The sequence below is a fragment of the Scatophagus argus genome, chromosome 5 (assembly GCF_020382885.2).
Source record: "Scatophagus argus isolate fScaArg1 chromosome 5, fScaArg1.pri, whole genome shotgun sequence".
NCBI lineage: Eukaryota > Metazoa > Chordata > Actinopteri > Scatophagidae > Scatophagus > Scatophagus argus.
In genome coordinates this window covers 12817249-12843691 of record NC_058497.1, presented here as the reverse complement: position 1 = coordinate 12843691, position 26443 = coordinate 12817249, and the positions used below count along the sequence as shown (strand labels likewise).

The 26443-nt window shown below is 39.5% G+C and overlaps 2 protein-coding genes across 4 annotated transcripts; one reads left to right on the top strand and one right to left on the bottom strand.

Annotated features, from left to right (window-relative positions):
- Positions 1-1746: 1746 nt before the first annotated feature.
- Positions 1747-16929, bottom strand: LOC124059101 (uncharacterized protein C14orf132). Of its 2 annotated transcripts, none has more exons than XM_046388872.1 (2): positions 16500-16929; positions 1747-2329 (listed from the first exon to the last, which is right to left on the bottom strand). In XM_046388872.1, exons 1-2 carry the CDS (start codon positions 16524-16526, stop codon positions 2111-2113), a joined length of 246 nt encoding a protein of 81 aa, XP_046244828.1. In that variant the 5' UTR covers positions 16527-16929; the 3' UTR covers positions 1747-2110. The 2 variants fall into 2 exon arrangements, 1 of the variants encoding a protein (XP_046244828.1); XR_006843365.1 differs by lacking the exon at positions 16500-16929 and adding an exon at positions 6870-7035 and having other exon boundaries at positions 2192-2329.
- A 3035-nt stretch (positions 16930-19964) lies between these two features.
- On the top strand, positions 19965-25983 carry yif1b (Yip1 interacting factor homolog B (S. cerevisiae)). 2 transcript variants are annotated; one of them, XM_046388849.1, is made up of 8 exons: positions 19965-20164; positions 22198-22300; positions 22756-22885; positions 23072-23176; positions 23564-23700; positions 23935-24090; positions 24340-24433; positions 24862-25983. In XM_046388849.1, the coding sequence occupies exons 1-8, from the start codon at positions 20119-20121 to the stop codon at positions 25015-25017; spliced, it is 927 nt and encodes a 308-aa protein (XP_046244805.1). In that variant the 5' UTR covers positions 19965-20118; the 3' UTR covers positions 25018-25983. The 2 variants fall into 2 exon arrangements, with proteins under 2 accessions (XP_046244805.1, XP_046244806.1); XM_046388850.1 differs by having other exon boundaries at positions 19966-20155.
- The last annotated feature ends 460 nt before the right edge of the window (positions 25984-26443 follow it).

Sequence of the window (26443 nt, the reverse complement as noted above, 5' to 3'; positions counted from 1 at the left end):
CCTTTTTAATGATGTATTTATCTTTATAATGGGGAAAAGTAACCCTGACAGAAAGAAATGCCCCAGGATGACCTTTTTTGCTTGTTAAATTTCAACAAATCACTGCTCAATCACAACTGAGCCCTTCTCTTTTCTAAATGTAGATCGTTTCCATTTAGGGTGCTACAGTTTCTTCAAATGCAATGCACACGTGTTAGATGAATTGGAGCTTTTAAATGAGCTATCCTGGATGTTGCGATATCAGAGTATACATTTGCGTCTTTGTTCTGTTCTTTATCTGGGAAAGTTTACAACACAGCAGCCCCCAGCTTTACTTTGAATCACACTGAGTCCACTAAACACATCCTCGGAGAACACAGAATGTAAATTAGAATTTACTGTTACTTAAAAGAATAGTAAGATTTAAAAACTCTACACTACGACATTTCTGTTTCCTTATTTTCCTGTCTCAGATGTGACACTTCTAGTTTCTGCTGGAGAAATCAGTAGTCACTGGCCCAAAATGAGAAGCTGTTTATGTCTGCCTGTCTGAAATCAGCAATACTTGTTTTTTGCTGATTTTCTTTTAAGATTGCTGAGAATTTTATGTTGTAAATTTGCAATCATTTTCATTGTAATATTGCATACTGGAAAGTTTAACAGGTGCGCCAATAGTCGTTCACTAACCAAGGGAACATGACGAGGTCAGTCCCTCTTATTGACCAAATAATTAAAATTAGTCAAGTAAATAAACTGCATGCTTAAAATGTAAGAATAAAAACAATAGAATAGAAAAGAATAGTATAGACAGTACAGGTTGGAGTTCAGTGCTTTGATCGAGCATCATCAGGATGCTACAGGGTGTTACAGGGCTCGAACCTCGTGCAGATTCAACATTGGCTCATACTCTGGCTTCTGATCCTGCTAAGAGCTCAAGCTATGATCTTAGTTAATCCTTGTAGTTCTGAGGCTGACGTCTGCTGAGCTTGTGTTGTAACCAGGACTGAGCTTATATAACACCAGTATGGCTTGCATAACCAACTGACCAAAGCTAGGCATAGCACTAATATGTTAAGGTCACAGCTTTTTTTATTTTGTTTTGTTCGGGAGGGGGGAGTTTAGCCTGAAATGAATGGATACATTTAGTAATTTGTTATGGAATGTTCATTAAAAATGTTTATATTGTGTTCACTTGGGGACTGAAATAAACATCCCTGTGACCCATTTAGAGTCTTAAAGTATAAATGACAAATCTGGGAAAAAGTTTATCAGGTGTGAAATAACAAATGTCTTGCATTTTTATGCATTTTTCTGTTGTCTTTCCCAGGTAATCTACCAGGACGACAAAGAAAAATATCTTGTAATGTGTTTATTGGTGTAATGTTAACAATAAACTCTTTAAAGTTTCAGGCTGTTGCGTTTGTGGAAGGACTTTGACTGAAAGGAGACTAGAAGAGAAAGTCTGAATGGATTAAGTGAAAGAATGAGTGAAGCTTTCTATATTCTAACATAAATTTATATGGCAACTTTTCTGGGCAATGTAAAATAGGAATATTGTTTAATTTATAAGTGATCTATAGGTTTGATCAGGTGATTTGGTGTGTGCTTGGTAGCTTTCTGTCTGGTAAGTCAAATGTTAACCAAATATGAACCAAAATATATCCATACATGCCTGGTATCTTTCTGTGTGTGTGGTCTTTGGTGTGGTTTTTGTCGGTGTGAGGTTTTCCAGTATTTTAAGCCATATCAGCTTCAGTAGCCAAGCTTGTGACTCTATGTTATGTTAAATCCACCTGCTAATTCTGTGGCTTTTTTTAAAACATTATTGCACTCTCTACACTAACTGCACAACTTGAAACAAATAGTTTTGTGTGACCTTTTTAACTTTTTAAATTGAGTTTAACATTTCTACTCTTTCATTTGTTGAAAAATATCAAAATTGTTTGAATGAAGAACCCCATGCAAATTCCCTTTCGAACTAAAGCTTACACTTCTAAGAACAAAAATAAAAATCTAAAGTCATCAATCTAAAAGTAAGGCTACTTTACATCATGTCTAAGAAAAAATATACTTTCAGGTTACATAAGGTTTTCCATTATGCAACAGCAGCAGTATTTCTGCTTCCATCAGGTCAGAAGGCACAGGCGCAAACCACCGCCACCACCACTATGTTGCCAATGGTTGCCAGCACAGCGATCCACAGCCAAATGGTGTCACTGGACACTTTCCCATCATCCTCTGCTTCTGAGGGTCTAGAGTAGCTAGCATTGAGGTTGGAGGTGGATGTCTGCAAGGACGCATTGCCGTTGTACGGAGAATCCATGAAGGCTGCACTTACAGCCGGGAAGTGCTGTCAGGATAGAGGAAGATGGATGGAGAACAAAAGAAAGAACAAAAGTGAGACATTTTCAACATTTTTGGTTGTAGAAAAGCTGGAGAAATTGTCAAGCTATTCATTGGATTAATTCAGAACTCCAGTCCTTGGATCTGGGTTGAACTTTCTGTAGACTTCAGCAAAAAAAAAAAAAAAAAAGAAAAATGAAGAATTTTAATTGCCCAGCAAAGTAATCAACCAGGGCAAATTCAGCATATCACAGTGCAGTGGTCTTGTACTGTTATATTGATAAAAGTATAAAACAAACATTAACCACCATTAAAATGGCATTAACAAACAAAGGTTAAATTTACCACAAATAACACATGACAACTTTGAAACCTTCTTTAATAAAACAGTTTTAGAAAGTTGCATTTTCCTATTTGCTAACTGAGCTAAACTAGAATATGAGAGTAAGGAGTAAAAACTTATTTCAAAATGCCTTTGGTCCAGAGGATAGTATGATACATCTGTTACAGTAGAGGTGGGAATAAAATTGTTCAATATTGACAATGTATAGTCAGTTGTGATTAAGATCTGACTTCCTCTCTTCACCGAATGCAGTGACATCAAATTAATCCTCCAATCATAAGGATGGCATGGCTGAACAATAACATGTTCTGCTCGGGAGGTCATCCTCGCAGCTGTGCCTGGTCTCAGGACAGCTGTACTGTACAGTGACGAGGAATCAGCATCTCAGAGGGATTAATTCTCAGACGGATGAACAAAAGTCTGACATATGGACTAAAAGAGACAGGAAGGGAGAAAAAAAGGCTAAATAAATAAAATTAGAAAAAAGTGAGGCGGATAATGAATCCCAGGGTTGTCTCAGCTGGATGTGTTGTTTCCCTGGGGTGTTTCCATGGCACCCAGTAACACAGACAGAAAAGAGACTCCCACAGTATACATGGAGCTACCCCTGGTAACTAATAACCTAAAATGTGTGCAGGAAATTAAATGCACACATCATTTCTTTCCCTCTCACAAACACACACACACACACACAATTAAACCACCTCTAGCTTCAGTTGCTCGTCTTGCTGCCAGCTCTGGAAGTGCGACACCTGTGTTATGGACACACAGATGCGCAGTTGGTAAACTCAAGTGTGTGAAGTTAATCTACTGTATCTTTTCACACAAGCACACTCAAACACTGCAAAAAACACAATAGCACAAGCTCACGCACTGTCTCTTAGGTACAAACGATTGCCTGAACAGTCTGATACAAACAGACAGCTCAGTGACCATTAATAATTCCGGCTTTCACTCTGACAGATGAAAGGTTCAAGTGAATTTGACCCTTTAACTTGAGAGTGTTCGAGCGCACGTAAGAACACTGAACAGCATCACCGCTACGTCGACTGCTGAAGAATACAAGTTAAATCTGACATTGTTTGGAAAAGTCCTCGTATAACCTGATGTGCAGAAAGCTTTACGATCATCAACTTTTTGAGTATTAAAGAAGTTCATTTAATGTAGAGGCTGTTCACTTCAGGCTCAGTTCACCCAAGTCTGAACAAGAATAATAAGAAGAATAAGAAAAACATTTTCTCCCTTTTATCTAATATAATTTAACCATGCAGATTGTGTTGATTTTGTGTCATGATTTATACCTCATGTGAGAACATTTCTGTTTTTGTTTTTTTGAATTTCATGCGAGCCCCGTGTATCAGTGGGCAGATGTTTAAACTGAGTTCTAAAGTCCTAGAAGAACACATCTGCATTGAAGTGTTTTTATATTTTGGGATCCACTATTTGTCCCTTTTTCACCTGTCTCTACCTGTTTCACCAGTCTCCTGTCTCATCACACTGCAGTCTACCCACCTTCCCCTGTTCACCTCTTCATATAGAAGCAAACAAACAACAAAGACAAAAGTTTCTCTTATTTCTGTTCCTATTTGCAAAATGAATGTTAACAGTCTTGTCCAGTGTGGATGAATGAGTGTGTTGAATAGCGTAGAATATTGTAGCAAAGAGAGACATAAACAGATGCAGCCTTTAATTTCAAACATGATCAATTGTAGAGAGATGTGAAAAATGTAAGTAAAGAATATGAACTTTCATTAAGCAGATGATTAAATGCTTCTGAGTCTAACTGAGGTCAAGTACTGTGGCTGTAAATAGGTTTGTTTTTCCTCTCAGAGTGACTCTGGGATGCTTCAAGCATCAGGTTTAGTTTGAGCCCAAGTGCTTCTCAGGCATCTCTTGTGTCCTCATCCACCCTAACTCTGCACCCAAACTGCAGATGTGACTCCCAGGCAAATTGTCACTGAGGAAACCCTTCATACTGAGGGCGGTAAAAGCAAAAGAGTCTCACTTTTGCCATCGCTAAATATTACAGGAGAAATCCATTATAACACAGTAAGTGCAAAAGGTCAATTTGTGCTTATTGTTGTCATTAGATTCTACTGTCTTCAGGGGCGATAGAAGTACTTAACCTAAGCTACTTTCCTAAAGTCTGAATAAAATAAATTAGCTATCAGCTTTGGTAAAGCTGAGTCACCCATGATTGAAGGGTAAATGAGGAGTCACTGGGTGCATGATGTGAGGTTTACTGACACCAGTTGTCTGAATGGGGATGTAAGCCACTGATACATGGTTGAAATGTCTGCTGGTTTTGGCCAAATAAGCTTCTAGAGTTTGTCTTTACAGCAGCTCATATGCTCATGAGAAAAGTAGAAGAGTTTTAAATAATTAGTGGACAAGTTAGAGAAAAACAGCTCCCTATAGGATCAACACATGCAGCAAAGTGACATAAAGATAAAAGTACAAGAAAATAGCAAAAGCAACTTTAAAGAAAAGATTAACATTCATAAATGTAAATGCATGTATGCATGCAACATGTATGGAGCCCAGACCTCACATGGTATACATTAATTCCCACTGAGTTCAGGAGGATGATGTTGCTTTATGCATTATTGTTCATGCACAACTGCCTCATCTCATCCCTGTAACACAGGCAACTCTCATCTGTGTGTGTGTGTGTGTGTGTGTGTTTGTGTTTGTGTTTCTTTGTTTCTTTGTGTCTGTGCATGTGTGTGTATTCATTCCCTTTAAAAAGTGAAGAAAAAAGTTTAAAATGTTACAACCTTTAATATATGGCAGCATAATTTATGAGGAAACTTTAAGAGCTCTCACGTCAGCCACTTAATATGTATATTTAATTAAAACTGTCTCCCAGGGTTTTTCATGAGTGAAGGAAAAGGACGGTTTGCTCTTCTTGTGCTGTTTTGTAAGAACACATTTAAACAAGCAACTGACTATGTCAAAATCATATAGACATGACCTGAACCCAGAGACAAAACCTTTTCTAACAACTGGAACACTGAAATTGTTCACCTCCTCGTTAAAAAAAGTCTCTGCCTAGAAGCTATGTCTCATAGCACGGTGAGCATAACACCACAGAAATTTCATCAACAAAGACAGCAGCGAGCATGTGAGCTTGCGCAAGTATTATTATGCCACACACCTGGAAGACAAACTACCCAAAGATATAACGAGTTTGTTTTTAGAACCATATGGTCTAAAAGTCTCAAAACCAAAAAGCTAATGTATGCTGCAGCTCAGCACGGTCAACTGAAAGTCAGGTGCTTGTTGTATGTGTACATGTTGGAATCTCAGTTTTTAGTTGAAGATATCTGATTATGTTCTTTACAAGCCAGAATGAAAAGTGAACTTCCTTCAAGCATGAAGTTTTTGGTAGAAGGTTACTGTGGGTTTGTACTTCAAACAAACTTAGGCTTAAAATCCTGCAAAAGACTAAACAGTTCAAATATACTGTATTTTACATAGATATACATAAAGTGTAGGTCAAAAAAGTAAAATCAAGACAGTTAATAAATTCAAAACATGGAGAAAGGCGACTCCTCATATAATCAGTGGGTGCTATTTGGATATCAAAACTGATACCAACTGTAATAACAGTCAATTCAGGACACACATAGTGAAAGAGAGCAGCCTAAATATAATTGGAAAAATTACTACCCCATCCCCATCTTTTTTCTGTCATTCTCAAGCATCACAGAAACGTTACAAAAGTCAGAGCTGGACAGCTGGTATGATGTCAGCTCATATGCGACTGCACCTTAGGCGTATCCTAATGTATGATGGATTCCCTGTAGGTGGAAAGAACATGTCCAGCTGAAATATGCACATTAAATATTAGCTGTCTCTCTCTCTCTGTCTGTCAGAACATGTCTTGCCTCTGGAGCAAAGTGTCATGTTCACAACACCAACAGACTTCAAGTTATTCAGCCAATCCAAATTTCCAAATGAAGGTATTCTGCCACTGAAGCTGAGTTACTTCTAAAACATGTCCAAAGCAGCTGAAAGTATTTATTTATGGAGGCAATACCACTTTTTCTTGTTAGAATATAAGCTTAGACAAACATAAACAAGAGATACTTTGTCTTAGGATGAAAGAGATGGGAGAGAGGATGGTAAAACATATATAGACGATAAACAGAAACGTGAACCAAGAAAAGAAAAACAGAGTGAGAAATATAGTTGTACCTACTGCCGGCTGTATGTGAAGAAAGAAATCAGCTCTGGTCTTCCTATCTGTTCTGTCCTACACTCGGACTCTCAGACTTAGACTGAGCGCATCCAAAGGCGAGAGAGGAGCCACATTTCATGACAGTAAGAGACCGAACTCCACGAGACAGAGATACAGTGGGAGTGTTCATGGAGAGAGACAGAGACAGAGACAGAGAGAGGGGGAGAGGGAGGGGGAGGGGGACAGAGAGTCAGAGAGTCAGAGAGAGAGAGAGATCCCTCCCAGTGAAAGTGAGAGTTGAACACACACTGTGAGAGCGTGTATGTGTGAGACAGATTTAGACATCCTGCTGCGAGCGACAGTGTGTAAAACACTGTGCGATACAGAGAGAGACAGAGCACAGTATGGATGTGTAGTTGTATTTGAAAAACAAACGTGTTTTATTTTATTATTAAACGATTTTCACCTATGAAACAGCTGAGCTGGATGTTTGTAGCCTCACACAGCCAGATCATCCCTCACGAGCTGAGCCGAGTTGAACTGTAGATGTAATATGAGGCATTAAAACAGCTACAGCAGCCTCACATCTCATTTGTTCAGATTTCCTCATGTCAGCTAACAGTTTAGAAGTAAACATTGACAATGTTCAGAGATAGAAAGCAAATCTTGTCCACATTGATAAAGGAAAAAAAAAAGAAAATCAGTTACAGCCCTGTAACTGGAGCCTTTCTCTGGTCATGTGTATAAAGGGTTCTGGTTGATGTCTCAGTGAAGGAATACGCTTCAAACAGCTTCTTCTTCTTCTCTAAAATCCATCGTTACTGGGGACAGCACAGTGGTACACAGTTGGAGTGACAAGGTGACTGGACACATGGTATGACAGAAAACTTAAATCAGATTTGAACCAACAGAAGTGTGAGCACATGGCAGTCGACTCAGTCTGAGTCATCAGGATGATCAGCTTTTGTCCATCTGAGACTGTGTGGACACTCAGTCGAAAATGAGGCTTCCTTTGTGTATTTTACAGCCATGTTCACCTGTGCATATGGCATGCACCTGCGTATCAGTGCGTACACCATATGTGTTCATATTGGTGTGTGTGTGTGTGTGCATGCACGCGATCATGCAAATATTAATAGCCTTCTTCTGTAAGCATGGGTGAGTGCACATGCACAGGTTAGAAAACATGTGTCTCTGTGCTTGTGTGTTTCGTGTTCTGTGTGTGAATCAATGCAGAAAACATCTGTCTCAACATTTAATTTGTGTAATTGTAACATTTCATCTTTCTCTTGTGTTGAAAGAAGCACAATAAATAACCTCACAAATAATAGCCAACACTTTAAATTACTTAATTAAAATTTGTGTCCTCTGCCACCACTTGCTGTCCTATTAGCTTTAACTCCCAAAATACAGAAATATACAGTAAACATCCTATATGATGCAAGAGGGTGAGCAGGAGAATAAGCGGGGAGGAAGAGAAGGATAGGCCTATCAGAGGATAAACAGAAGTGACTTCGTGATGTGTCACCCTCATGATGATCTCTGTTTGTCGTTCTGTTTTAAATCAAACAGTCACATCTTATGACACAGCTTTTATCCACTTCTGTTAAATGCTATCCTCCTGTTATCTCTATCCATCTGCATCTTTCTATCTCTGTGAACTGGCATGCCCACATTGTGGACTTCATTTCTCTGATCATATTCACTCTCTTTTTTTATCACCTTCTATTACTTGTGTGCTTTCTTTCATCACCCCTGCTAACCTTCATCATTAGTTTTTTTTCTTCTCTCCCCTTACTCCATCCCTAATTCCCTAGTATCATCCCACATGCAGTGATTGACTGGACACAGAAGGGACATCCTGGTATAGCGTGCAGGACAGCATGGATCATTGGATTAGAGATCACCATATACAGCTTCAATCCTACAAATCGCTGAAAATGAGAAATCTTTCCTGCATGTCGAATGCAAGTGCACAACATAACTTTTGTGTATAAAAAGTGGGCATATGAGTCTGCTTCCTGTGTGTCCTGTGGGGGCTTAGAGCGGGAGGAAAAGCATGTGTGTAGTCTTTGTCTGCATATCTGTGAGTGTATGTGCGTGTGGATGAGTTTGCAGTTGTTCGCCTATACCTCTGGTCTATACGCACAGGTGCACGCATTTCCCCTCTGTATATAATCCGTCATTTGTGTGACTGCGTGTTTGCTGCCCAGCCTCACGCCAGAACATGTGATAGACCTGCACGCCACCAGAGCAAAAACACAACAACACATTGGAGGCTGAGGGGTTGCTTAAAATGAGGAGAATCTGAGAGGAATATGGAGATTTTGGATTTAGATTTTTAGAGGAAAACTCTCCCATAATTAGTCATGGATGTGGGGGGAGCAAAAGCAGTCAGAACTCACTTATCATCTATGAGGCATTTGTCTCACAAGCTATTTGTTTCACAAGACATTAGTGAAGCCCGTGATGTGAAGTCGGCTCCTGGGCAAAAGGAATCACACAACTTTACCAAATGGAGAAGGATCATATTTGAATTTTATATTTGAAATTTAATTTTCCCCAAATATATATTTCCGAGCCTGGAACTTCGGGTCTCCATCTGTGACCACTTCGACAGAAAAGCAACGATGAAAGAGGGGAAGGACAGAAGAGAAATAAAGGGTGAATAAACAGCCCCACAGCAGCCAGCTGTTCCTCTTTTTTCTGAAACATCTGTCATAGAAGGAGAAAAAGAGACAAAAAAAGATGGAGAGAAAGTGAAGGAGGGAAACAAACTACAGAATACCTGAAGAGAAACGAAGATGAGATAATCAATGCACCATTCTTCTCTCTACTGTGCTGTCTACCTGTGCAAAGTTTGAAGCACTTGTACAATTCACACAACACACGTGTGCATGTGTTTGCGTTCTATGACACGTGTTTCAGTTTGGTTTCATTCCCAGGACAGTTTTGGCCACATCGGATTTAATGTTCCTCTAATGCAAGTGCATCTGAGTCAGTATGAGACGATCAGAATAACTACACGACGTGATACGGTTCACAAAGCGACAATTCTAATGTTTGCCATCTGACTTTAAGGGCTAAGACCTACTGGGGAGGGCGGCACGATGGTGCAGTGGTTAGCACTGTCGCCTCATAGCAAGAGGGTTCCAGGTTCGAATCCCGGTCTGGGCTCTTCTATGTGGAGTTTGCATGTTCTCCCTGTGCCTGCGTGGGTTTTCTCCGGGTACTCCGGCTTCCTCCCACAATACCAAAAACATGCACATTAGGTTAATTGGCTACTCTAAATTGCCCCTAGGTGTGAGTGTGAGAGTGTGTGGTTGTCTGTCTTTGTGTGTTGGCCCTGCGATTGACTGGCGACCAGTCCAGGGTGTACCCCGCCTCTCACCCGTAGTCAGCTGGGATAGGCTCCAGCCCCCCCGCGACCCTGACGGATAAGCGGTATAGAAAATGGATGGATGGATGGACCTACTGGGGAGGACTGTGGGGGAACAAAGACCTGTAGAAAATATTGTTGTCATCCATCTACTAGTTACAATATTCACGATGGACCAAATGGTGGGCCATTCATGCATTCATACAGCCACAAAAACTAAAATTTCATCCACATCCTTGCTTCAGCAATACAGTACCAAATATCATTCAAAATCAGTCATTATCATCAGTCATTTTCTATACTGGAAAAAAAAACCAACCAGCAGATTATGACAAAGTTGGTGCACTCGCTGGTGAAGTATGTCTTTAATTATAAACTGATAGTATTTTCTTGTTTTCATCTGTGTCACTTTAAAACTTTTAATCACTAACTTTAAAGTGCCTCTGTCCACTTTCAGATATGCATCAAGTGAAACTAATTCTTTTTAAAAAATACTGTCCATACATAAAAATAGGAATTGAAATTATTTTATTAAGGTAATATAGATTCTATCTTCTGCTGCCACTGGGTTTCTCCTATTGAATAAAAGCTCATTTCTTTGAATTCTTTTCAACTAACTCTCATGGGATGATGATTTTTGCCCTGAAATAATGGACACCAAGCAAGCTAAATCAAAAAAAAAAAAAAAAAAATAGAAGCGGCTAAAAATAATTTCCATAATTTCCAAGTTATTGAGCCGTGTGATGAAAAGAAAATACTGCTGCTAGAATATGTCCAGAGGGGACCTGAGCTGATTGAATTCATGACAAGAAAGGAGTGAGCAAGAATAACTACGAGGAAGGAAGACAGAGAGGAAGAAAGAGAGCAGAACATGAGCAAAATGAGTGACAGAAGGCAGAGGTGTCCGGTCTGTAAGGTACGGTGAGAGAGAAAAAGAGAACACTGAAAACGGAGAGAGTGAGAGACACTAAGTTATAAAGGGAGAGAGAAAGAAAGAGGGAGATTTGCTCTCATGGCTGGTTGAATTTTTGCTTAGTTTTGCTGGAGGCTTCAGAGCCTGACAGATGAGAAAAGAACAGCATTCACTGACATCATTAAGTGACCTTATTCAGCTTTCATAAGACCCACACACACACACACACACATGGACACACACACAGAGAACCAATCTAAACACAGATGGTGTTATTGTTCTATAGCCATTACATTGTGCAATCAACCTTTGCTTCATAATTATAAATTAAAGCTAAAAAAAAAAAAATCGTCTTTTTCCAGTTTAAGATTATAACGCTGTGCAATTTGCATATATAGTAGTTTGCATTTTTAGAGGTTGGGTCCACCATTCCTACATTGGATTCAGATTTCCTACTTACATACGAGGTATTCACAGGAAGTACCATGTGACTCTCATCCTCACCTGCTTCTGTTCACTTTACACTGTAGCAAAGCCGTCTTCAGTTACTGCTAATGCCAACAGAACATCCTACTGCCGCTGCTCCACATTCAAAGCTGGCCAAATGTTGCTTTGATTGTGAAACAGTCACACGAAATTCAATGTACGGACTGTCTTCTTTATTAAAACAATATTCAGTGACCTCATTCAGCTTTCAGCGTAAGACCCTTCAGGCTTGAAAAACACACACACATACAGACACACACTCACTCATACAAGCGTACTGGAAAGAGAAAATGTGCAAATGCAGATATTTGTAAGCATTTTCAAATGTCCATATTAATTGTTAGTTTGCTATTTATGTTGTTTGTTTTTTTTAAGCATGACCACAGTCGTCCCCAACTTAAATGGCTGCTTATTATTGTGGCCATGGTGACGAAGGTCCCTTAACATTGATGCAGTAGCCATTCAAAACCAAACCACTCTAAAGGTTCCCTGTGGAGTTTCTGACCACAATATAAGTCCTTACATCTTTTTAAGTTTGGGGCCTTACTTTGTTTGCTCTTGTGCATTTGAAGCAAGTCAAACACACATTTTTATTTGCAAATCATTATGATAACCCAAACATTAGAGTACAAATGACACAGAATAAATATTTAAAGGTCAGTTTGAATATGCGATCAGCTTTAGATTTAAAGAAAATTCCGCTGCAGAGGAATAAAAACCTGCAGACTAGTGCTGAAAGTCAGGACTATCTTTCGTCACATTTGATGTTTCTCCCTACCATCTAGCAATGCTAAACAAATTATCTTAAAAAGTTGTTATTTAGCAAGCATGGCAACATGAAATTTACTGTAGAACCTTGCATGAGAAGCTGAGAAAAGTAGCTCGATAAAAAAACTTTTTCAACAATTTTGTATGTAAGTAAAGCATTAATATTAATATCACACAACAGGCACACACGGGAGATATGCGTGCAGAGACTGCACACAAACACAGTGCACCTCATACACACTGCTCTTCCAGTTATTCACACTGTACAGTAAGTTTCATGTTCATGCTCTGTCAAGCTCCATTTCATTAACTCTGCTTTGTGAAACAGACTCAGTAGTTCTCCTACTTTCACACGCACTCTTTGTAAAGTCTACTAAGTGAAAACCTTGCCTTTTTTTTACCTAATACTTGCTTCTTTATTAAAACAGCATATGTTTGTTTGACTGCAATGTAAACAGATACACCGTTTGCTGCTCGTCTACTGGAATTCTCCTAAATGAGTGTTTTCTGAAGTATTCAGTTGCACTTGATTCTTACCAGTAGCGACCTCGAGTGTTGAGCCAGAACAGAAATCATAAGGATTTCAAATCTAAAGCACATTGAAATTGGGTTTTCAAAGGTAAAATCTGAAATTAAAAAACAATAGTTATAAATAATAAGAGTTAGTTTTAAAAAATGTCCCGAGTCTTCATCATCTGCGGAGAGCACAAACAAAAAACGCAACTCTCTTTCATGACAAATAACCAGCTTCTTCGAGGTGCTATAAGTTATTGAAAAGGTTTCCTTTTTCTAACATGCTTTATTGCATAGTATCTTAGGTGTGTGTAGTGGTTTATCAGGGTTGTTTCTGAGGTTTGTGCCAAGCCACGTTAATGCAATATAAGTGATGTGCTGTGCAGCAGGGAGATTATCCTAATCCTCCGAGAACAAAAAAACCTGAAAACAGAGATAATACCACACTATCAAGGTATACCAGAAAATAAAATGCGCTTAATGCTGCATTTTAAATTTACAGCTTAATAAATGTGATTAAATGTGCTGTAGAAACAAGCAGTCACTGCCACAATACATTTTTATGTAATGAAGATACAGGTTGCATAGGCTCATAACAAGATGAAATTCCACCAGGAAAATGTCATTTTTGATCATAAAGCTGATCTTTTTTGATTGATACTGGGCCAAAGGAAAAGAAAACAACCTGGAAATGACATGTCACTATAAGTCTGCACTATTCCTCGTGAAATTATTCAAGTATGAGTTTATTTGGCTATAATAACAATGTTCGCTAAACAATGTCACAAAAGAAGAGACTAATCCCTGAGGTGACATGTGGATTGAAAATTGACTTATTTATATAACAATGCAGTTGTGTGCATCCATATAAATATCTAGCATGTCAGTATGTGATAAATCTGTCATGGCGTCTATCCTGAATGAATAAAAAGCATTCCAGAGCTTATGCTATGCGTGTCATGAGTGACTCATCTGCCTGTATGCTTAATGTGTTCAGCATAGTCAAAAGCTCTGCTTATCACTAGAGGTTACCTCAACCATGCTGAAATAGCAAAGGAACAGATGCTTGTAAAGCATTCACAGTTTCAACATAAAGGCAGTCTGCTCCAGTATATGTCAATTCACTTATAATTCAAGTTGCAATGTCTGGAAATACAAGAAAACCTAAGTCTAAGTTTCTAATACAAGTGTGCTTTTTGGTTTAACTGAAAGGAAGAGCTACTCATGATGGATCAGATGTGCTGCCTGTGCCAAAGAAATGTCCCACTGAGGTTTATCAGATGGCAGTCTGACCTAACTCTCAATCACACACACATTTTGATAGACGTGACTTAATTAAGACCAATCTAACATTCACTTCCAGAATCAAAGCTGGCTCAGGATAGTAAGACAGAGAGTCCAGGCATCAACCCAAGGTCAGTCACTGTTCCCCATCTGAGCTCATCATCCGTCTTAAGGACACTTTATCTGTACATGAAACACCACAACAAAACGCAGCATTAATTGGAAGAGGAATACCATGTGATGACTGACATAACATGCAAAACTCTGTGATATATGAGATTACTCTCCAGAGATGCTGACTTTGTACCGCCTGCTGCTAAGTGGAAACATAAGCTAATTATCAAGTCCATGATGCACGAACTGCTGTCTTTTTTTTGTTTTTCAATTTCTCTTAAGCACAGTGTTGGAGGCGCATGGCTTTCATGAACTGAGGCATTGGCTGCAGAGCATTCAGAGACAGTTGAAGTGGAGTGATTAAGGACCACACATTAAACACACCTGATTAACTATCTGAGAACAGATGGCTATCAGATGAGGCTTTCCATCAAACTCCTCCAGCTGGACAGGGTTCACGTCTGGAGCAGGCTCAGTGACAACCTTCAGGGAATTAAAGGGAAACACTGCTCAAGCTAGAAAAAAAGGGGATCCTTAAAATATTTAGAAAGAGATACAATTTTTCCTCACAGTTCAGAAGTTGTGGAAGAGCTCTGGGAAGACTTCAAGGTCTTTTGTCATTACTTTGGCCTTTGCTCAGAGGGGTAGTTGATTTAGTACCTTTGTGCAAAGGAGATTGTCCATTACATCAGCATAGCTGGGTAGGGTACACTGCAGGAAATCAGTAACTCGTCTGCACAACAGTACTGCTGCATATGACATGCTGTAAGAAAGTTTTGAGGTTCCTATTTGTTATTTAGCTTCACTCCAGGTGCATCTTAGTTTCATGAAATGTCTGATATGTGAAACTGTGTTAATGCCACCAGCAGATGGTGTGATTTCACACTTAGGGAGGCAACTCTCTTCCAATCTGACTGAAACAATACTCACACACATAATGAACTTTTGGCATTTTTTTTGTTTGTTTTTGATCATCAACTCTGCACTATACTTGCCTTAAACCAATCTACTCACAGGGCCATCACCAAAACTTGCAAATTGAGCAATAAATTAGCTGTGATTCTATACAGTAGAAGTAGGACTCTCACTGTGCTTGAAAGCCACAGTACAGTATTTGCTTTCAAAACAGATCCATGGGCTGCATGGCCTTAAACGTCACAAACGGGTCTTGAATGTAACATAACGCTGTGCCCTCAGGCTAGTTAAAGCTCATCATCACAGGTCAGAGGAGATGGACACTTAGCAGGGGAAAAAAGGCAGTAAATGGGACAAGAATGTTTTACCAGGATGCAGAGCAAGTGAACGAGTCTGACTGCTGCAGTGACTGTGATAGCAGGAAACAAACACACCAGCAAGAAACACAATCACTTTGTGTGTGTGTTTTAATGTATTGCAATGTAGGATGATGACAATATATTGAAAACAAATTTCCCTGATTTCATATGAACTTCAGCCATGAAACTTAGAGAGGCAAAAGATCCAAGCTTCTCTCTCAAACCTAAACAAAATTATTGAATTGACTGATCAACGTCTTTGTTGAACTTTAAAATGTTGTTAACAGAAAAACAAAGCTGTAATTGTAACTGCTCTCACTGGCAGTGAATGCGTTCGTGGATCATTAATGCTTCACTTCACTCGGACAAAAAATTGTTAAAATGACAGGAAGTGTATGAAACAGTAGCCTCATAGTGAATCTGATGTTAAAATAAAGCGTGAGCCCTTTCTTGCATGTTTCCTTTGGAGAAGCTGCAGTTGAGTCATCTCAAGGTCTAAAATTGTGTATCCAGCGTGCAAATGTGTGCTTTACAAATGTACAAAAACTTTTCTGTTGCTCCAGGGACTCAACGTTTGCTACTACATTTCATTCCCAGGTTATTTTCTTTGCATTGTCTGCCTGATAAAAATAGATCATGCAGCATCTGTACTGTGTCTGCTTCAGTCCATACATCATGTTTTATCTGACATGATCTCCCTTATTATTGGAAGACAAGTCTTAAGGTTATAAATACTCGGTTAGTAGGTGATAAAACAAAGATGCTCTTACAAATATTTTAAAAAATGTTTGCTTAAAGTAAAACATCTCTAACACAAACTACCTTCCAAAAACTGTTAATCAGCCGTGGAATTCAGTCCACGCATCCTAAAACGTAACTTCCTAAAATCTTTAAAAGTAAATGAATATCTGCTTGCTTACCTGTGCTGCCATCAGTGATAGCTCCATTATCCCCAGATCAATGGTTGCCAGTCTGAGTGTGCAAAGAAAACACCGTCTTGGTGGGAAAGTAAGAAAAAATATTGTGAAGAAGGTCCATGAAACTACAGTGCTGTGCTTCTCTGGATGGGTGCAGTTGTGGAAGTGCTACATAATGACTCAATGCAATGCTTTTCATGCTTCACGGAAGGGTTTGCTCACTCGGCACATCTCAGTCTCTCTCTCTCTCTCGCACTCTGTATGGATGTGTATGTTGGGGGGGGCAGGGGTAAACTTGTGCTTGAAGCATGACAGGCAAACCTTGCAGAATTATTGATGCTGGTGTGGCTTTTGTATGTGAGCTGTTTTGACACTGCTACCCCATACATCTTCCTGCTGCCACTTTTAGATGATTTCTTTGAAAGGAACTTAAATCCCAAGGTCTTTTAATTATTCATCTCCATGATTGTATCTGAACTTTACATAAAAATTATCTTTTATGAATGCGTTGTTTGTTTCACCAGCATTATACAACAGTTAATAAGTTATAAGCAATGGCTTTATTATGATTAATAAATCAGTTCATATTGTTTTATAGACTATTTATAGAAATAATGCATTAATAACAATAACTCTGGGACTGTGAAAAGCTCCCATTGCTGGCGTATAGCCCTCTCAGGCATGACAGTCGCTTTGTCTTTCCAGCTGGCTTTTCATTCATCAGGGAGAAAAGGTGTGCAGGGCATCTGGACTGAAATCCCTTTATTGACAACATATTAACCTCTGCAGATTTAAGGGACTGTATTGTGATTGATAATGTTCTAACATAAGGCAACTGACGTATTTTTATTATATCCACAAGTATGGTGTTTTCCCAAACCTATCAAAGTTTTAGTACTTGTAGATGTAATCAAATTGCGACTATTTCACAATGTCAAGTGAGAGTGAGAACATGTTGTTATGTCACATGCTTCATGTCACTATTTGTTCACTAACAGCAAAAGAATCTTTATTGATATTTTTATTTTATTTTCTTATTTCTAGCTTGCATCCTGTGCAGCATATAAAGTGCATTTTTTTCTTGGTACATGTGGTCATCAAAGAACCACATTAAGATTCACACAGATCCCTCAGTGTGGCTCAGCTACACGATTGATTTTGTCTTTTTTGTCTGGATTGTTGAATTTCATTTCCATAGACAGACTCACCCCAGGCCAGTTATGTGTCTCCATTGTCACAGCACACCAAGCTGTTAACTGTAGACCTCTAAGGTACTCACTGGACTTTGGAACAATCAGTACCACATGATAACTCCCCCCCACACACACACACACACACTTAAAATGGTCTCTACTCTGGTCTTAGAGTGTGTTTGTTAAAAGTAAAAGCAAGAAAATCACTGTACGTGTGTGGCCTACGTGCACATGTGTATATGTAAGCATGTGCATGTGAAGCAGGCAGGAGGGCTGCTTAAGAGCAATGTGGGGCTACTTCATGCACAGTACAAACCATTTGAGGAGAGATGGCCATTTTTTCCTGAGGCCCAACAAGTCCAGCTGTCAGCAGAGAGAGTGAGACACAAATTCATTTTAAGCAAAAGAAAAACAAAGCAGAGAAATGTGGACTGATATAGAGACAGGTAACTGACAGGATTGGAGTTTTACAGCCAACATGGAATGCAATATGACCATGGCAGGATAATGTGCCACGTAAAAGATACAAATCAGCAGTAAACGCGGGGCAGTTAACATGAAATATTAAAACAATTATTGCGCTAGACAGCAGACAGTTCATCCATTCAAGTCACTTGTAAAGATGAGTCCCACATTTTTTAAGATGCAGTGAAGGTAACTGTGTCAGTACTTTAGTCAGTACATTTCTATTCTTCAGCACACTGATCACTTAAATGTGGCAGTTGTATGTTTTATTGTACGTTGCATTTCTTCTTCAGCGCTTTTGCTGTTGCTGGTGCCAAGATTCCCACGACAGCTCCAGTAACTCCACCCGCCACTGCTCCAATGCCTATGCAAAGTGGACCTCCTACGGCACCAGCAGCAGCGCCGTCCATCCACCATTCCTCTAGCTTTCTCACACTGTGACGTCACAGAGCACGGCGAGAGCTCTGACTTAAAAGCCTCCCGTTTAAGGATGGTGTTTCCCGAAGCACTCTTCCCATTTCCTGTCTTCCCAATCAGCACAATTCCAATATCATCATGTGAATCAAGATCTACAAAACAATAATAAGATATGACCTTTTTCAGCTGTAAGTTATTCAATAGGCTTCAGATTTTAGGAATCAGTTTTACATACTGACTGATGAATTGGCAGCTTATTGTCAATGTGTTACTGCAGATAAGCAGCTTTGCTTGGTAGAATGTGTAGGCCTATGATTGAAGGTTGACTGTGTCATGACAAAGCAATGCATTACCTTTTGTATATTTTGTTCAAATTTTCTGTTGAATGTTTATTACATTGGCTGTATTTTGGCAAATCCATTCATTTGCTTTGTTTCTGGAAATTAGATGACAAGATTGAAAGACCTTGACCTTGATGATAGACCACTCTGATGGCCATACAGTAAAAGAGCACTCTGCTGAGGTAGCATTGTGCTACTAGTGTCTAATACTGTTAGACTCATGAAGTAGGAATTTAGCTTTTTTTTTAGTATTCAATGTGTTCTTCTTTCTCGTCAAAATTCGTGTACCCTGTACAGACTGTAATCCCGTGAGATGTTGTGCTTTGTGATTTTGGGCTATATGAATAAACCTGACTTATCCTCCTTATCACATGACCAATTTAAGACGGCTTAGCTGCAAGACGCAGCCTCGCTGAGTCTCAGTTTTAATTTGTGTCGAAAGTGGGCACTTCAAACTATATACAAGTGTTACATTTTGTTAATATGTAAAGTAAAACCCGAGTTATGATAAACAATACACGCGATGTTTTTTTTCCTGAACATTGCCGTCACGTTTGTTGGTGCGAGTTTTATGCAAGAAGACGCAGTAAACACCAGCGCACTGGGCTGACCCATTGATAGTTTAGTTGTATGTAAATATTATAAAATTCATCATGATATGATTAATATTTGAATAACACCCAGTTTCAATTGAATTCAGACGAACACATTTGGAAATCAACTGGTAGTGATGACAAACACTGTGGTACTTGAGTTAATCAGACTGGCTGTATGGGTATATCGTTCAAAAATAAAATAAAATAAAGTTTGGGATGCACTGGCGAACCACGGCATGTTGTGCTGAGATGTGCAAAGTTCACGACACAAAGAGACAAATTTAAGATTATGATAGTGGAAAAAGAACAAAGGCGGAGTATAAGGATTTACTGGAGAAAGGACAAACACTACAAGAAAGACTTTTATAGGCGTACCCATGATAGGCTGTGCATCAGAACACTTCCATTCCGTACAGTAGATGGAGGTATTCGCCTTTCATGTTGGTTTGTCACCATTATTACAACTAGCGAAGAAGAAAAAGACCGTCTCCACTTCCGTGTGGCTTTTATGAATGACTCCAACTTCCCTGTGTAGCTTGCTAACTAGTGTCAACTGCATCTTAGCAGAGCTGGTTAACTGGCTTTTACTACTGCCATCAAGTCAGTCCAGATGGATTATACTACAACGCAAAGTGGGTTCAGACAGCGTAAGTTACGTACGTGAATTTATCGATCAAATCAGTCTTAAAAATCACCCGGCTGCATATGCACATTTCCTACTAGCTAGCTCCTAAGGTAAGCTGAACTAAATGTTGATGTCGGTGGACGTCGCTGTTCACAGTCCGACTTAGGCTAACATTTAACGCTAAACAACTTGCAAAAACACAGACACCGAAACGATTGCCACGTGGAAGATATTGTCAGCTAAGTATGAATTAATAGCCGATAGTTCTTCGCCAAACATAAACACAAACTAGGTTAACAATGCTAACCAGCTAATTATACGAAACCTGGGCTGGCTAACACTGTCTGTGCAGTGACTGCGGGATGAAAGACGAGCTGTGGTTCTATATGAGACTGGTTTAGTAGTTTTATTTCCTTTCCAAGTTGACTTTAGTTAAGTTTTTCTCCGTTTTAAGGCTTGAGTTCTGCAAGAGACCTACTTTAAGTCGCTAGTCGTGCTATCTTAATTTAGATCCATAGACATGGATGTCATGGGTTTTAGGACAAATAATGAGGCTATAGCTACTGAATTTGATGTAACGTTACTTTAAGTCCGTAATACTAGCAACGTTAGCGCTAAACAGATTTTTATGCTTCACGAAAATGTAAAGAAGCCTCTGCAGAGACCTGTCCTCAGAGGATTCAAGCACACATCTCAGTAAAGTTATTTATTGTTTCAAAGATCAGTTTTCCTCAATCAGGCCGAAGTGTATGTGGCTCTTGAAGATGATGTAATCTGCTCTTGTGATGTGTGGTGAAGTTTATATCACCTCAGGGAATGGAGTTAAAGAGCTCTTTCTGCTGCACAGAGCGTTCACACTGAGACTGTTTGCAGAGAGGCACACAGAATGTGAACCTAAACTTACGTCTAGCTACTGAGGGTATATTTTGAGTACATTTTCTTTTTATAGCCCCTTCAGGAGTTGTAAATGAGCTTTCTGCCACAGGCAGTTGCCACTCAGTGTCGGCACCAGTCTGCTCAACAAGATTAGATGTCCCAAACAATGTTGACACTGGTATGTTGTATAGTAGTCATCAAACAGAGCTCCTACAGGGCTACGCTTCACATCAATACTTTTACAGAGCCACGATCGAAAGCATCCTGTGTCTCAGTGTGACTGTGTGGTATGGCAGTTGCACAGCACAGGACAGGAAAGATTTAGCCCGGGTGGTGAGGACAGCACAGGGGATTGTGGGCTACAGTCTACCAGATCTGGACTCAGTTTACACTGCCCGAGTCCAGAAGAGGGCAAGACGCATTGCCACAGACCCCACCCACCCGGGCAACAAACTGTTTGTACCGCTTCCATCAGGAAAGCGGTACAGGAACACTAAAACCAGCACCAACAGACTCAGGGACAGCTTCTTCCCCAGAGCTGTTAAAGCAATAACCCCCCTACAGTGAAACACTCATACACATAGTCTGGCACTAGTGCACTTTGTTTTATCTACCTCACTCTGTATTCTGCATTTTGTACTTTGTATTTTATATTTTTATATATTTTTTTTTTTCTAAGGTGTGCAATTTTTTATTTTTCCTATTTATAAGTGTGTTTTGAAGCTGAGAATCTGCACAAAATTTCGTTATGCTTGCATAATGACAATAAAGACTCTTGAATCTTGAATAGACATTCATATATAAGTTTCTAATGACTTTGAAGTCAAAAACGGAAAAACCCACAAACCTGAGTTTAAATTTTTTTTAAAAAGTACAAACTAGGCCAACCTTTGCACCTGTGTGTGTACATGAAGAAGATTTGACAATTATAAGAACATCCACACAGCAGCTGGTGTCGGTGATTGACTGGTCCTAAATGTCTATGAATTTGAATATCACATGACAGAAAAGAATGAGGAAAAGTCTCATGCAAACTGCTGCATGCTGGTTTCTCAGCTTTCCTGTAATTGTTACTGCCGTGCATTTGCTTGCTTTACTTTACTAACCCCCTTAAACTGCAACTGATTTAAGAGATCTACTCTTTGTTTGACATACCTCTAAAGTGAACCCCTCTCTTCTTTCATCCAGAGCCTAATATGCGTCTGAGGAATACCTCCATGGACAGTCCAGGAGGCAGTCAGCTGTTTGAGGATACGAGTGGAGCTGCAGCTGGATCACCGGCAGCGTACAGGTGGGAGCCTTGCCATCCAGGCTGTGTCTCATTATTTCCTTTGTTGCATCTCCTACAGGATTATTTTCAATGGATTCATATTCCTTGACTTCTCAACTTTCAGATGAGACAAGAAATGTATACGAGCTGTATGGTTGTGCAGATGTTCCTGGTTCATTTTTTATGAGGAGCACACTGTTAGTATCGTTTTATTGCATTTGGATGTTTGTGTCCTTTATTACATCAGAGATAAACAGACTTCAGTAAAATGATGTCTTTGAAAGATACATTTCTTGGTCTATGATTAAGAAAAAAAGAACATAAGTATCCTGATTTATTGTATGTTAATTCGGCTTCACAGTCTTTTGTATCATCTCCTCGGTAGGTTTGATTATACGCCTGTAGCTTCTTTAGCCAACACATCCACTGTCTTTAGGTACATTTCAGGCTGACGTTTCTTTGTGTCGTGTTGGCAGCAACCAGCAAGCTGGGCCTCAAGCAGAGGGATTTCCTGGCCAGTCAATCCTGTCAGACCCCATGTCCAACCTGGCCATGGCATATGGCAGCTCACTGGCATCCCAGGGAAGGGAAATGGTGGACAAGAATGTAAGACATTCATACGTCATACGTAGGTCTTTTCAATGATCCTGTTTGCCAGAAAGTTTGCCAAAGGGTTCTCCCAAAACCTTTTGATAAACCTAGTCAAGCCAGAAGCGACCAGTTCACATTCAGTGGTTTTCTCATTTTGAAAAGTGATGTGTGTGTGTGTGTGTGTGTGCTCACTTGTTTCAGCTGGACAGATTCATTCCAATTTCTAAGCTGAAATACTACTTTGCCGTGGACACAGTGTATGTGGGGAAGAAGCTGAGCCTCTTAGTTTTCCCTTACATGCATGAGGTGAGTGTGTTTTCACCTGCTAAACATACATTATTCTGATTTGCATGTCACTTTGAATAGGTAGAGATAATACTGTACATGTAAAAATATGTTGATTTTTCTAGGTGGGACTCTGAAGTTTTTCTCATACACTTCAGGTTGAGACAAAAACATCTGCCTATAGTTTTGCATGAAGCTGGCGTAGTTCACTTTTTCTTCTATTCCAGACTACACACCATACAGTTTGTTTAGCTTACAGATACCTGCTGTATTCATTCTGAATATTCACACATGAACAAGATGTTTCAATACATGAAATGCTTTTTTTTTTCATGTGTGGAAAGTCACAGAAAAAACATTCAGGATTCACTTTGTTGAAGTTTGTGTGTGATCGTATGTGTGTTGTAGAACTGGGAGGTGAGCTACCAGCAGGACACTCCCGTGGCCCCCCGCTTTGATGTGAACGCTCCCGATCTCTACATTCCCGCCATGGGCTTCATCACTTACATCCTGGTGGCTGGACTGGCCCTTGGCACACAGAACAGGTAACACGTATGTCCATGTTTACAGATTTGTGAAAAGACATGCTGATCTAATGCTTAATGATCATTTCATTCTTTACCTAAGTAGTGCTCATTAACAGCCTGGCAGCAGAGTTCTGGGTATCTTTCACCAACATTTACATTTACTGGATTAAAATAACTTAAAACTTAAATTACTTTTTAACTTTAAAAAAATGTCAATGCAGCTTGATCTGTATGGTTTTCCGAAACCTTCAGGTTTTCTCCAGAGCTGCTGGGAGTTCAGGCCAGCTCAGCGTTGGTGTGGCTCATCATGGAAGTCCTGGCGGTCCTGCTGTCGCTCTACCTTGTGACTGTTAACACCGACCTCACGACCATAGACCTGCTGGCCTTTTCCGGCTACAAATATGTCGGGTGTGTACAGCATCTTTCACTGCTTGTGCTAACAGCTCCAGCTCATGGTGTCCTCCTTCATCACTTGCACGTTTTTATTTGGCTCCGTCATTTGTACTTTTCTAATAGCTAATTTTCCCATGAAGGATGCTGATGAAGTCCAAAACATTTTCTAGTTTTTCTTTTCATTTCTTTTCCATGCGATGTTATACCTAACCTTTGTGTCTGTGTCTGTGTGTGTGTTTGTGTGTGTCTTTTCTCTTTTCTCAGGATGATCATTGGGGTGGTGGCAGGCCTGTTGTTTGGGAGGCCAGCGTACTATCTCTCTCTTCTGTGGTGCTGTGTTGCCATCTTTGTCTTTATGGTGAGTAGCAGCTTTGATTCTTGAGAGAGCTGCTTGGACAGATTGACAGTCATGATAGCTTACGCATGTCATTTTTTGACATAGTTTGAGGCGACGCAGTATATAAACTTTTTGTGTAAATGTGTCCAGCAGTATCACCAGAGTCTGAATGTGATGAAGTTTGTAAGGTGGCCACTGAACGTATAGTCATGTATTCTTTTCAGTCAGGCCACACATTCTAACACGGCTTTGTAATATCTGATAAACCTCATATGCTTACTTCTTTTTTATGGCTATCTTTCCTTTGTGTAATGTAATGATAATTGTAAGAAAAGTCCCAAGGTCTTTCTTACAATTTTTAAAAATTCATTTTCATTTAATCGAAACATTCAACCTGTTCACATGTGTTGTCACTTTTCAAAAGCTCATAAATAATGAACTCTCCCCAGATCCGCACTCTGCGACTGAAGCTGTTATCTGAGGCGGCAGCGGAGGGGAGGCTGGTGAGAGGAACCAGGAACCAGCTGAGGATGTACCTCACCATGTCTATAGCAGCAGCACAGCCCATTTTCATGTACTGGCTCACCTATCATCTCATCAGATAAAAGCACACACACACACACACACACATGCACAGAATTACTTGTTGTTTTGAAGATGAACTGGGCTGTCTGAAATGCCATCTCATGCACTAAAAACCCTTACAAAAACATACCTGCACACATCAGAGAAGCTGGACTTGGATGAAACACACAACAGGCACAGCTGTCTAAACGATGATCCATCACGTCCGAGACATAAAGACAGAACTACACATTCACAGGTCTCTCTACATGTATGTATGGAGCAAAACGACACACTTTACAAGATGATGAGAGAAGATGTGAGGCATCGCTGCCTTTTCTCTCACAGCACAGCCCCGTGTCATTAGTGTTGCCTTCAATTTGTTCGTTTTTTTTTTTTTTATGTCATGTCTTCTAAATTGTAGCAAGAGCAAGTGGCTTTAAGTTGTTTTTCTATAATGTGTAATTATTTGTTTATAATTATGTTTTTTAGGACTATTTAAGTATGTCTGTGCATACTATACAAGTGTTATTGCAGAAGTTACTCTGATATCTCAAAGGGTTTCTCTGAGCCGATGGACAGAAAGCACACAAGCCGTCTGTTTAATGAAAAGAAAGGCCTCAGTTAGGTTCAATGTGACGAAAGTGGATCTGTTGTTTGATATGAATGACATTTTCCCTGGACCTAATGTTTCATGGATGATAAATGTGGGGGGAAATGTACCAGTTCTGTCACCACTAAATCCAGAAACAAGGGTTATCGAATTGTTGTGGGTGAAGCACCGCCTCCACTTTATCTGTTTAATCATTTTCTATGTGCTTTGGTACATGTATGAGCTTCGCTGCCTGATAATTCTTGAATAGAAACTGTGTAAGACACGTTAGGGGGTAGACCTCACGATGAAATGTTTAGTTGACTTTGATATCCTTTTAAAAAAAAAAAATAAGTAAATTATTTACTGCTTTTCATATTGAAAGTCAGATGGAATAAAGAAAGGGAAGAGATGAGATGGTCTGCTCTGTGAATTCGCTTTAGTCTTCTTGAGATACTTGAAATATTTTTATGTTTTCTTGTGCTTTAATGTGCTTGTAAATCATCTAATGCCAGCATGAAACCTGCTGTCTCTGCTTTTTTTTATTATTATTATTTTAATTCAAACCGGGCTAGGATTCACATTGTCTTAGGTTAATTCGGGAAGTTATTCAAAATTGAGTACGGTATGTTTTGAGTTTTCCCTCACTGTTAACTGGTGCCAGTAAAAACCTTGTTATTGGCAAAGACAAAACAAAGTCGCTGCAAACTGTCAGACTGTTGCAGACTGTTTAAAGCATACTGAAAAGAAAACACCCCATCAAATAAAACAATTGGACTGATGTGACGACTGATTTAAAAAAAAATAATAATAGTAAAAAAGTCGGACTCATGGAGCTGCTGAGGTGTGCGTTGTGTTCAACGTGCTTAAAACAT